The sequence below is a fragment of the Melospiza georgiana genome, chromosome 2 (genome assembly GCF_028018845.1).
Source record: "Melospiza georgiana isolate bMelGeo1 chromosome 2, bMelGeo1.pri, whole genome shotgun sequence".
In the NCBI taxonomy this organism is placed as follows: Eukaryota; Metazoa; Chordata; class Aves; order Passeriformes; family Passerellidae; genus Melospiza; species Melospiza georgiana.
Window position 1 is genome coordinate 92,637,411 of NC_080431.1, and position 13,787 is coordinate 92,651,197.

General features: G+C 38.5%; 1 protein-coding gene across 1 annotated transcript; it reads left to right on the forward strand.

The window, feature by feature from the left end:
• Nucleotides 1-74: 74 nt before the first annotated feature.
• On the forward strand, nt 75-13,304 carry IFT57 (intraflagellar transport 57). Its single transcript, XM_058045797.1, has 11 exons — nt 75-253; nt 1,594-1,756; nt 2,912-3,030; nt 3,924-4,014; nt 5,984-6,052; nt 6,592-6,714; nt 8,789-8,860; nt 9,454-9,585; nt 10,491-10,553; nt 12,249-12,315; nt 12,863-13,304. The coding sequence occupies exons 1-11, from the start codon at nt 75-77 to the stop codon at nt 13,039-13,041; spliced, it is 1,257 nt and encodes a 418-aa protein (XP_057901780.1). The 3' UTR covers nt 13,042-13,304.
• Nucleotides 13,305-13,787: the final 483 nt, after the last annotated feature.

Here is a 13,787-nt window from a genome sequence, read left to right on the forward strand (position 1 = left end):
GGCTGCCCAGCTCCGCGCGGGTTGGCGGTGTGGCCTCTCTGGACCCGCCCCTGTCGCTGTGGTTACGAGTCAAGATGGCGGAAGAGGGCGCTCCGGGCCGGCGCGGCGAGCGGGGCGAGGAGTCGCCGGCGGAGCGCGGGCCCGGCGCGGCTTTTCACATGTTCGTGCTCATGGAGGACCTGCTGGACAAGCTGAAACTGCTGAGCTACGAGGAGGAGGCGCTGCGGCGCCACAACATGCGGCCTCTATCCAGGTGCTTCTGACCCGCGCCTCCTCTTCGGCCCGAGGGCGCTGGCGTGGCCGTGGGCGGGGGACGGCGGGAAGGAGGAATTCCGTCAGAGCGTAGCGAAGGGCCTGCATGGCAGAATGCCTGGGAAAACAGCCTGTAGCAAAGCTTCCCGTGTGAGCTGGAAGCTTTCAGAACGCGAGGCCCCGCGAAAGGCTGAGATGCGATAAGTAAATAGTCCTTTGACCTTTCCTGCCCCCGGCAAGTACCGGGTATCTGCATGCCGGGGTACCCGTGCAAAAAGTAATTCTGCCTAAATTCTACCTCTTCCGCAGAAAGTAGCTCTGCCGAAATTCTGAGTTGTTCAGAACAACTCTAAATATCTTGAATTCAGGATAGCTATTCACGGTGTGTGTATATTTTATACCCTTTAACCCTTTACAAAGAGGGTCTTGGACCCGTTTTTTGGTAAGGCTGGGCTTTCGTATCCAGTACATACTTGTTTCATATGTAATGTTTTTTTATGTCTTTCTTTTAAATTTTGGTGGAGACAGGAAGTCTGGGAAACAGGGCCAGGGTGCTCCCAAAATCTCCCAAATAACTCTTAAACCCATCCATCACTTCTTCCAGCCAGGCTCCGCTGCAGGGTGTCACAGAATTAAGCTTCTAATAAGCAACATTTTGGTAAGGGAGTACAAGTTACCCCCTTTTTGGGAAGGAGGCTCAAGTATGAGCACAGTGGCTGTAAATTAGTTCTAGCCTGCTGTTGAAGTATTGGAGTGTTTGGAGCAGGACAGCAGACCTTTGTGTGAGCTACTTGAGTGAGTAGCTGTGTTGGTAAAGGGAAGCATTTCCAGAAGTTCCCAGTCTCCAGGGTGCATGTAAGTTATACTCTGGGGGGTGGTCTGGTTTTATGGACTGAATTCTTGTTAGGGTCACATTTGAATTTGGTGTGATCCAAGTCAGATCCAGTTTTCATTGCTCTCCAAAGCAAACCAAAGCACAGTAGGTAAGGACAGGTGGAAAGATCACTGCAAAACATGCTCCTGATCTGAGCTGAATTCGCAGATGTAGGAACACCATCCTCCTGCTTTTCTTGAGGAAAGTGTGAAGGGGAGGTGATTTGGGGAACTTGGCAGCCAAGTGAGTGTTGACTAATAACTTACTCCAAGGTGGAAATTAGCAAGCTGGGTGTAGAAAACTTGGTCCGCTGTGGTTTTGTGTGAAACTAGGCATCCTGATTTTTGGTCAGATGGGTTGCTCATTGAGAAAACTAGGTAAAGAAACTGCTCTGTAGCCTGTGCTTACCTATAATGTAAGAGCTCCAGAAACTCACACTACGTGCCGTTTGCCCCCTTTTGAAACAGGCACTACTTTGCACTGCCCACCAATCCTGGTGAGCAGTTCTTCATGTTCTGCACGCTTGCAGCTTGGCTGATCAGCAAGGCAGGACATCCCTTCGAGCAGCCGCAGGAGTGCGACGACCCCAATGCTGTGATTTCCAACGTGCTCTCCGAGCTGCGGTCCTTTGTGAGTGTCACACGGGCTCTTTTCCCAATGTTGCAAGCTCCTGCATTCCCTTCAGAAATAACAGCAGTCACACACTGTTCTCCTGCTGGGTCTGGTCCCAAGGACTGGACAGACTTTTCCCAGCTCTAAGTTTGTACTGTGTTACTTAGTTAATTGGAAGTTTACATAGGCTGTACCTACTTGCTTTTTATTTTAGCAGTACGGAAATGGTCTTATAAATAATTCCAGTTGGTTTTGTTCTGCAGTCTGTAAAATGGATTTAACCAGGCTTACCTTTTGTAGTACCACATATGTTGCTCATTTGTAGTAGCATAATTTTCAGAGATTTCATCTGGAAGGTTTACACAGTTTGTGATCCTGCTCCAGCCAAAGTCAATGACTTAATTTGTAGTGTAGGAAGTGGTTTGGAAGAATGTTTGTGGGTTTTTTTGATTTCTTTTTTCGTTGTTTTGTTTTTGGGGGTTTTTTTTGTTCTTGTTTTTGTTTTTTTTTTTTTTTTTTTTTTTGTTAAGGAGTAAAAGGTTTTACAAACTGCTAGGAACCTAGGAACTACCGAGATTTAATTTTTTTAATTAAAAAAAAAAAAGAAAGGAAAAACACTGAACTCCAAAGATCAGGAGACTATATCAACTGACAAGAAGTATGATCTTATGGAAGATTATACTCTGGTGCAGCTGTGAATGATGTTAAGGATGCTGTTCTCTAAAGGAGTTAAACTATATCAAACTACCATGTTTATCCTGCATGACAGCAATAAATTAAAATATTTTATAAGTAGAATCTGGAGCAAACAGGACACTGTTGAAAAGTTGGTAGTTGAGTCTCAATACTTGAGTTTCTCTGTAGCTCTTATTACATTGCCTTGTCACTTGTGTGCTTGACCATCCAGATCCCTTGTGGCTTCTGCCTCTTCTGCTACCTGGGAGTATGCTCTTACCATATGCTTAAAGATTTCTACACCGCATCTTTTCCTTGCCTTCGTCTGGTTTTCCTTCTGTTGCTTCACTGGAGCTGCATAGGAGAAGAATGTAAATTGTCATTAATAAAATGTCATACACAAGGGACACTTTTCTTTTAGTGTACAGAACTTATCTCCCTTGGAGGAAATATGGGCTGTTAGGCCATTAGTAAACAGCCTGTCTCTTTTTATTTTAGGGAAGGCCTGTGGATTTTCCTCCCTCAAAATTAAAGACAGGCTGCGGAGAGCAAGTGTGCTACGTTCTTGATTGTTTAGCTGAAGAAGCCTTGAAGCACACTGGGTTTAGCTGGAAAAGGTACAGTAGACTTCTAAGCATCCTCCCTTATGCTTTATTTTCCAGCAAACAGATGTAAGTTGTAGTGGTAAGATAAAACATAGGAATGACTAAAACCGTTTTACTTGACATTTCATGAGATGGTAAATTCAACTAGGCTTGAAGCAGGGTGGCCAGTTAATTCCTGATGCAATTTCACACAACTGGCCTTTTGCCAGCAAGGCTGAGTTTGGACCATTATAGACTTAGCTAATTAAGGTTTAACTGATGACTTTTTTTTTTGTTATTTCCCTACACATAACTCCTTGTTAATCTGGTATTTGAGTTGAAACATGTAATGTCCTTTTAGGTTCTATCAATCAGTAGTAAATTCCTGGAGTTATGCACAGTATGATCATGTTACAAGTAGACTAGAGTAATTTTATTTAATCTGAAGGAAATCCTAGACAAATTAGTTGATAGATAATCTCAAATATATGAAAATGCCCTTAAAAGTGTTCTTTATTTTATCCTTTTCCTCCAATGGGTTTTGAAATGGATATAGCAAAGTAATTTCTACCTTGGAAATATTTTACTGTTACTTCTCTTTAGTACACAAATTCCACTGTAGGCTGCAAATAAGCCTGTGGTGACTTGCAGTTGAATTTTAAGGGTTAGACCAATAGAGAAGTACCCCAAAATTTACTTCCTAGATGGCTTTGTAGTGTGAATGTACTGTACTGCCTTTACTTTTAAGACAGTCCAAGATGAACAAGACTTTCAAGGCAGAGTATATATTTATTTAAGTTGTGAAACCCTAATCACTGTCTAGGCATGTTCCATATCATCCATTTTTCGCATCAAATATTTTGTTTGCAGAGGTATTTACAATTTATTGCGTTTAAAAGCTCTGCTGTTCTTTGAATTAATTTCAGGCCAGCATACCCAACAGAAGAGCCAGAAGAAGAAGAAATAACAGAAGATGATGCAGAATTAACACTTAGTAGATTGGAAGAGGATATTGCAGTAGGTTTATTTAGTTGGTTTTGATTATATTAGTATTGGTCAACTATGAGGAAATTTTTATTCACTGCTCATTTTGTTTGGCTTTTTTAAAGAAGCATTTAATTAGCTGTTCAAGTTTTTTTCCTGCAGCTCTATTCCTGCATTGTCAGATTTTCTGTAGGGGTTTTTGTGGCTTTTCAGATAAGATTAACTCTTCAAGACAGAGTGTATATTCTTATGTGCAGTAGAATCTATGCATTAAAAACACAGAGATTTAGAATTGTTTCTTTTCTCCTGATAAATCTACTCTTGATGTTAAACTAAAGAGTTGAAATAGGAAAACAGTCAGCTGTCTCCTCTTTTCTGTATCTTCTTGAGGTCTAAGCTGCTTAAATTGGGAAGTGGGGATGAAAAAGTTAACGAAAGCATAGTTGAAATCCTTCAAAGAACCTCTGGATTTGTTCTTGGGTATTGTCCTAGGCCGTGATTTTCATAACTAACGTGTTCTTTTAGCTCTTTGGAATATATGTGTGTTAATAAAACCACTGAGGTGTTATTCCTTTACTAGGTATTACATTACCAGGCAGTTTATACCAAAAGGATACTTTTTAAAGCCCCTAGTAGTTCTACAGGGATTAATTACGTGCCAATGTAATTTTTCCCCTGGTCCATTGTTGCTGCCAGTATATTGATATTAGCTGTATCCATAATTTAATTTAGCAGTATTTCCAGAAATTAAATGTTAATGATGAGGTTCATGAGATTGTTCTTTGGTTTTAATTCTTCTGAATAAAAATGATGAGGCTGACAGAGACAAGCCTAGTTCTGTAAATCAGGGATAGCCTGTATTAGGTGGCCAGCAGTAGGCAGTGAGGCTGGGTGTGCAAGAAAATCTGCACAGTTTGGTTTCTCAGTTCTGATAACCAGTCTTCTTGTTCTGGTGGTGTGTTCTTCTAAATGCTGCACAAATATCTATTGTCCATTTAGCAAAAGATAGTCTTAATTTAGTCTTAATTTCTCACAGGTATTTAGGGGACTCGGGGTCAGACATGCCAGAAGAAAATAGTGGTCCCTGTTAGTTAAAAATGGGTAAAGTAGAGGAAGGAGAAATAAGCACCAAGGTTTTTAGTGAGTCTTGAAGGATTTTACTCTAAGACCTGTGTTATTGCAGCTTTTGTGATTTGTGTTCATCATCCACCTCCTTTCTACACAAATCTGCATATTCTAGCAGATTTGTGTAGAAAGGAGGTGGATGATGAAATTTCACTTTGGTGGAAAAGACAGTCAGGAGAGGGACAAGGTGTGTAGGGGTGAAGTGTCTGGGTGATAAAATGGCAGATGAAATACAGTATAGATAAATGAAGAGTAATGCACAGAAAAAGCATCGTTACTTAGGGGTGATGGGCTCTCAGCTGATCATAATCCCCTCACAGAAGAAGGGGATTTTGAGACTATAACAGATTTATAGAGTATGTTAACAGAGTGTGTGTTCTCATGGGCAAGAAAAAAGCAATTGCCTCAGTTTCAGTTGTGTTATTCTGCACATTTAAGACGTGGCATCATTCTGTAACTTCAAATACATAGTACAAACAATATCTTGAAAACTGTGTTGAGGTCTGGTTGTGGTTTGGCTTTTGTTTTGATGGGACTTTATTTTTAAGGTAGAGCTTTAAGAAATACATAAAAAAATACATTTACCATACAACTATTGACAGTGGGCCATTTGATGTCAGAGGCTTTAGGGTTTGGGTTTTGTTGGTTTATTTTTGTAATACTGTGGTGCTCTGAAGGAAATGTGGGGTAGCTTTGACCTTCCAGCTTGTCCTAGGTATTATGCCTCTTCATAAGCTCCATTTCATAAATTCTCCATGTGTTGTTTTGTTCAGAAATATGGACCTTAATACTCCTTGGTTTGTTCTACTGCAAAATAAAATTATGGAGAAAAATTGTGCAATAATTACTGAAGTCATGCTTTGAAACTTCTCTTAAGGAAGAAGAGTCAGACAATGAAGAAAATTATATTGACCTGAATGTTTTAAAGGCGCAAACGTACAGATCAGTAAGTTATTACCATTTAGTCCTCTCATGAGAGATTTTTACATCTGTAGCAGCAATTTGTGTCTTTTGGATTTAAATGTAAAAATCCTTGCATAGTCTTTACTTGAAAAAAACCATCTGAAATGAATAAATGAATCAGATATTATATATTAATATTATTTTGTAAGAACAATGTGCAGCCAGTTTCTAAACTGATATCACTGAAGGGCTGCTGGGAACATTTGCAAGAAAGTTTTTGCAGAGACTTCTAGAGAAACATGGTATTAGTTTCATGAATACATTTAATCCCACATAAATATACCATTTCTGAGATGTATTATAATTTCTTAATATATACATTTAATTGTCTTCAGTCTTTAATATGATGAGAAGATATACTTTAATTCTAAAGAATTAAAGCCATTAAAGAAATCTGTTTCATCTGTAGTCTAGATCATTCTGGATATAAATATTTTTCTAATATTAACACTGCAAGCCATTATAGTGATTTCATTACATAACAATGACATTTTGTGTGTAAACTTCGGGATTTTTACACAGAACGTGAATGACACTGCAAAGCAAGAAGAGATTTTACAGTCCACAACAGATGCAGCAGAGTGGAATCTGGAAGTGGAACGTGTGCTTCCACAGCTGAAAGTCACAGTCAGGACTGACAATAAGGTATGGAAGAATGGATTTGCTTGTGTACACGTTGTGATTAAAATGTGATTTCAGTTGATGCTGTTTACTTTCTGTTTGCAGTTGTTGTCTTCTGTCATGCAAAGACCTGTGAGTAATGGGCTATCCAGTGCTGCCTTTTCTGAACCTTTGTCACTTGCTTTGACCCTAGGAGCAATAATTTTCAGTAAGGTGTTTTTTCAGTATTATATTTTTTTTCTGCCGCTTACAAGGCACCTTATTTCTACATAATTATACGGTGGGGATTTTTTCAGTCCTCTGACATTTCCAATGTATCCACACTTCTAAAATATTATATCCTCAGTTTAACAACTATTAAAACATCTTCTTGGGGGATAGCTGATGATCTTACCTTTCAACTCTTCTATTTTTTAACCACGTGAAAGGCTGATTGTATGGAATCCCTCTTGGTAAACTTTACATGACAATCAAGTAGGTCTGTACCCTGGTCTAGTCATCCTGAACTCTCCTAATGTTTAGTGAAAATAAGTGATCACTTTTTCAACTGCTTTTGCTCACCATATCCTGGTAGCTGTCTCAGGGTGAAAATCATCATGTCTTAGAACTGTGTATTTCTCTCCATAGTCTATTTCAAGGAGTCTGGAATGAGCTTAGAAGTAGGTATCCATCTTTGGCAGGTCCAAACCTAGGGCCTGCTCCTGGCATTGTCATAAGCGTTCTTTCCAGGAGCTTGTGTAGCACACACAGATCAGTGCAGTATGGAAATTGTTCATTTGCAGTGACCCAGGTAGTTGGAGTGTTGGAGCAATCTGCAGCACTGATACAGCAATACAATACATATACCTGAACACAATGAAAGACAATTACCTTGCCAAAAATAAGGGAAACCTTCAGCTGTCTGCTGAGCTGCTTGCCTCTCTTACACCATACTGCATTTTTCTGTGTGAAGAATTGCCTGGCTTGAACCACTCTGCTGTGATCCTCAGCAAGCCCATCTGTTGCAGAGAACATGATGCTTGAGTCTCACAGTGAGGAATTAAAACTTAATAAAGACATAGATGAAAAATTAAAGCCACTGTAGGATCTGAGGTTTACTAGCTTTCCGCTTAATGCACCATCTCTTTGCCTTAAGGAATATGTCAAAATGAACATAAAAAGAGGATTCTTCTTCTAGCTTCTTTCAGAAATAACTGGAGAGAAGTGTTTGGCCTTTTTGCATTGTGCCAGTAAATATATTCTGTTTCCTAAGCTGTGCATGTAGACGTAGTACCAGGAGAGTATTAATGGTTTAATCAATGGCACTAGGAACTAGAACTTACTGTAAAGTCGTGGACAGAGGTGGGAGTGGGTTGTCTGCGTGTTGTTTTTATTTAAACTCCAGAGTTTGGCAAATTGTGAGCAACTGTCACCAGACCAAGAAGAGATCATGAGTCTCCTGCAAATGTGAAACACAACATAAGCACATTATCTCTATTGAATCACTACCTGGTGTGCAGGGCCAATTCACAGCACCTTTTCTCAGCCCCACCCTGGAGGCCATGTATGTTTCCTATCATCTTGAAGCTGGAATTAATTTTCCCCCTTTTAATTGTATCCTGTTACCAAAACCAAGTTTTGGTATTTCTGCCTCTTTTTCTTTCCATTCTTCTTCTGGTAATGGTAATGACTGAAATAGAAGGTAAAGAACAGATAGTCCAGATTTGGTAGGTGTTGGGCATCAAAAGCAGTCATTTTGTCTAAGAATAAGCTGAACTAGGGCAGCTACAATCAATATTTTTAGTATTTGTGCCCAGAGTGGTTTCTAGCAGAAATGGTTCCATGAAGATCAGACTCTAAAAAGCATAGCTACTATGGTGTCAGTGAGGATGTCAGTGTTTGTTTATGGATCTGAGTGTCACATGTGACATTTAGGAGATTTATAAATTGTGTCACATTGAGCCAGTGCCCCTGGCTATGAACATGGCACTGGCAGGATGATACATGGCAAGAGTATAAAAGAGAACTGACCCTGCTTTGCATATGTGCTGCTGTTTAGTAACCAGAGAAGGATAAAAATTGTACTTGCCTGTGTTTTAATTTGTGATGCCTTTTTTAGGATTGGAGGATTCATGTAGATCAAATGCATCAGCATAAGAATGGAATTGATTCTTCTTTGAAAGAAACTAGGGTATGTCTTGTATGTACAGAATATTTTACTAATCTGTCAGCGTTTTTATTTTCTATTTGATATGCATTAAGGGCTAAATTGATCTTTTTTTCTTCATTGTTTTTGTGCTATTGCTGTAAAATTAAAAAGGGAAAGATATGACAAGGATCATTAAGGACAGTGCTGGTGACAAAATACCTTCTGGGAAAGAGTTGTATGTGTGAGGATTAACAGGGCTATCAGGGTCCAGTAATGAATGCATTACTGTAAGTGCATCCTGACTACAGAGGACAAAATAGAATAATACAATCTGAAGGTGCTGTTAAAACCCCCAAATACTCTCAAATACTGTTGCTAGAGTAACTTACTGACATTGACACTTGTAATTAACTGAGGAGGGGAGAGTGATGAAGCAGTAAAGACTGAAATACATATTTTGGAGGTGGGCAAACCAGAACACATTGGGAATCATTTTTTGTTGGCTAAACACAGTATTTCTGTACTATTTTCCTCTCTGTCTGTAGGCTTCCATAGCCTTTCTTAACTACAGCATCATTTTGATACTCTTTGCATATTCTCTGTCAACTGTCAACCCACAGAATGTGATTTTCTAGGGTTACCTTGACAAACTCCATAATGAAATCAGCAGAACACTGGAAAAGATCAATAGCAGGGAAAAGTACATCAACAATCAGTTGGAGCACTTGGTGCAAGAATACCGTTCAGCACAGGCCTTGCTGAGTGAGGTATTGCTGATCTTTTGTTGTTGCCTTGTCCTGTATTAACTTGCTGTTAAGTGAGGGTGGAGGCAAAGACAACATGCAGTGAGCTATCTATGAATTCTGCTGTTGGATATAAAGCAGGGAAAATGTTGATTTGCTGTCAAATTATATTCCTCCTAAGCTAAACTAGCAATTTTTATTCAACTGTTCTGCAGGGGAAAATACATGGTTTTGCCTGAGTATTATGTATAGTTGTTGCCAGTCTTGAGCAGCTAGTAAATTGCTAGTTCTGCTTTCCCTGTGAAGTTCACACATCTGTCAGGAGTGGAATAACTACAGTCTCAGTCCAACATTCATCCCTTGGATTGGGTACTGGTGCTAATGTGCACAAAGCACTCTGATGACTTCTTTGCTTCATTTAGTTTTTATGCCAATAGATTGCTGTCTGAGAAGATTTTTGATCCCCTATTTAGGAGGCATTATAGTCTGCCTTTTGGCAAGCCCTCCTGGTTGTGGCCATGGTGACTGTAATGGTAACAGAATTTGACCTCTGCACCTTCTGTTTGCCTTGTTGTTAAGGTATCTTCGAGACAGTAATTTACTGTTGATGAGGTATTATTCTGGATTTCAGTATTCAATCCTTTCTGCATTATGGCAGATTTTCTCCATGTTTATTTCCTCATGTAAATGATTAGAAAGCATAGTTCTTATCAAGTGTGTATTTGTACTATTTATTGCTTTACATTTTTGAATGATAGTCATTGCAAGGGCTGATGTTTCAACCGTGTCCTCATTTGTAAACCTCACTGGGGCTTTGTGGGAGAGTTTCTGGAATTGAAACATATGAGAGCAAGTACTGAAGTTTTCTCTGAACTATCTGCATACATCTCTCCAACTCTGTCATTACAGACAAGACATGTTTTTTCCAGGCTAAAGAGAAGTACCAGGAGGGAAGTGGAGGAGTAACTGAAAGGATTAGAGTGCTTTCTGAGGTAAAACACATCTTACTTTAAACAGTCTTCAGAGAGTTAGCATTTAGTGGTTGCAGTTTAATGAAACCAGTTCTCTCTGATTTGTTCTCATGTTAAAGATTATTCTTTATTTGGAGGAGGTGATCTAGTCCAGTCGATAAATTTTAAATCCAGGCTGCCATTGATTTTTAACTCATGAAGTGTAAGCTCAGTTTGTAAATGAAGGTATATGTTCTGTATTTTATAACCTGTGTCATAGAATTTTTGGGGATTAATAAATCATGCCCATAAATTCTTTGGAAGAAGAAAAGCTCAATTCTTATTTTTAGTTAAAATTAACAGTTTGAAATTTTTATCTTCCAGGCACTTAAAAGCAATATTTGACTAAATAGTACTTTTTTCCATACATCACATTTTTCCATACATCAAATTATCTTATTGCCTAAATCTGGTTTTCTGTTTTTTCCTTGTCTGTTGGTGCTCTGACAAATTTAAATAAACATCTGTCTCCTAACTGCCTCCCCGTTGAGTGTTTCATGGCATTTCATTTAGAATTACAGCCTGATTTCCACATACTTCAACTCTTTATCCAATTCACAGATTTTTTAAATGGCTCTGTTTGGATTTTAGATACCAGCTTTACTTACTAGACAATGAAGCCTCAGGAATAGGTGCATAAAATAGGTCATACAATAAGAATGTGTTAGAAATTGTACAACAAATTTGAGATGTTTTAGAAGAGATAGAACAGTTGAGTTGGAAGGGACCTACAGTGATACCAACTACAGCTGCAGTAGGTAATGCAGCAGTTTAATGTGAGTTTTCTAGCAAAGATTTTTGAGTGTATAATTCTGCAGAATTAGATCTGCTTTCTATTTCACTCTCAAGGAAGTAAGTTTGAAAAAGTATTTTGTGATGGCTTCAGATTTACAGTGTGTGCTTTGGGAGCTAATTAACTGATAAGTAATGGTGAATATGTTATTAGCTGGCATCCCTCAAACTACATAGGTGCAGTGGCACATGTCTGAGGTAAACCAGACACACTGGATGTTAGTACTGATATGTTTACAGGCATGCAATCAAGACCTCAGCCTACCTGGCAATACCATTTCCTGCATGCAGGCAGTAGCAATGTAGCAGTGATTCCTTTTCATTGCTGAAAAGGCTTATTGAAGCCTTAATGAAGGGCTGTTTTCACATTATCAGCAAGAATACTGAATTATTGCCTTGGCTATACTTTAGAATCATATATTTGCTTTTTTTCATTGTCTGTAGTTGCTAGACAGTGCTGAAATGCACTTTTGTTCTTCAAATGTGGACTTTACATACCTGTAGCTGTGCCAGTGCCAGCAGGCTGGACTGCTGCACCTTCTTATGCTGCAGTGCTGTTTCTCAGGTTTCCAGTGTAACATGTCAAAATCCTGATGCTTCCAGAAGGGCAGTGAGCATCACACTGAAACACTTGTATTGTTTTTATTGGGGATGTGCAGATTTTCAGTAACATCATGGTGTTTGGTCAAATTGTTACACTTTTTCTGTAATTTTTTAACAACATTAGTTTAGTTAAATTAATTTCTGAATGTTTGAAAAATCATTCCTCTTTATGTAACAAGTAAGGTGGATTAGTTAATTTTTTTTTTAAAAAGCAGTTATTCAGCAGAGACTTTTTTAAAATTTGATATTCATCTGGTTTAATTATGAAAAAAATCTCTTAAGATTACAGAAGCATTAGAGAAAGTAAAGCAGGAAACAGAAGAGAAAGGAAGCAGTATGACTGATGGTGGTAAGTACATTTTTGTTTCAGACAACACATCCTTTTTCTTGGTGACAGTTTTATGATATGTACTTCATTAAAAGAAGAATAAGAGCAATTGCAAGGAGCAAGATGATTAATATGAGCAGCAGCATCATATTAATGGGAAGGGAGGGTTTAGAAACAAAATGCAAGGCACAAGACATTTTAATAGCTTTTCACAGGTAAGATTTTCACACCCTGCTGAAGGTGTCTTCAGTTCTCTACTAAACCTCAAGTCAGCTATGGGGATAAGGCTTTCAGCTGAGCAAAACACATCATTGAAAAACCTGTCTTAATGTTGATGCACATTTTTATGAAGCCCTTAGATGTCAAGAAGACAGCAAAATTGTCATTGCCTATTTCTGTCTTTAAAGTGGTTTGCATATTAAAAATGATGTATCAGTACAATCATGTCTTTAGAGTAGAACACCCTTTTGTTCATTCAACTCTTCCATTTTAAGGAGTAAATTACAGCAAACAATGCTTTTGTGTTACATGGCTGACAGAGTTGTACTGTTTATCTTTTTTTGGACAGCTCCTCTAGTGAAGATTAAACAGGCCTTAACAAAATTGAGGCAAGAAACCATTCAGATGGACATACAGATTGGTGTGATGGAACACACATTGCTGCAGTCAAAGCTGAAAGAGAAATCCAATATGACTAGAGATATGCATGCAACAGTGATTCCAGAAGCCACAGTAGGTGCCTATTAAAATTTGTTGGACCTGACTTGGTTTGCCCAAAATGCAGTTTTCTACCATTTGCTTTTTGTGAGTTCAGGGGTTTTGTTTATGTTGCAGTAGGAGGATGTTCTTTTTTCCTGTTCCTTTTGAACAAGATACTTGTTAAAAGATGCACTTTTTAAAGAAGTAACATGCACACTTTAGACTCAAGAGGGAGCCATGTTTAGTTTTGTGCTGTAAAGATTTACTGCATATCTCTTCCAAATATACTAATAAATTGTTGTTAGTGAAGATGTGTCTGTTTCCTTGGAGAATGTTATGTAGTGTGAAAGTCTGTAGAATGATGCTGACAGCCTGTAATCTTGATACTCTGCAGTGCTGAAAGGAAATTGCTTGCAAAGGACTTGAAGGTAAAATGTCTGTCATTGCCACTTACATACATTTAGAGAGAGTATTTAATTAATTAATTATTTCATTATTTCAGTGATACTGAAATAATACAGCATTACCCCTTCTAACAGCCTAAGTCAAAACTGATACCAGCTGCAAGACTTCTCTAACATCAGCATTAATATCAAAATCTTATTATAAAAGACCAAAGAAGGTGAAAAGTATTGTTTGGAAATTACTCTTGGCTTTCTAATTTTTTTCCATGTGCCATCTCTTTTTCAGCATCACTTTATATTAGCATTGGGTCAAATACTGCTTTCATTTATAGTATTTAGAAGATCTCTGTGGACCAGATTTGGATTATTCTTGTTTTCTGTTCTTGTGTC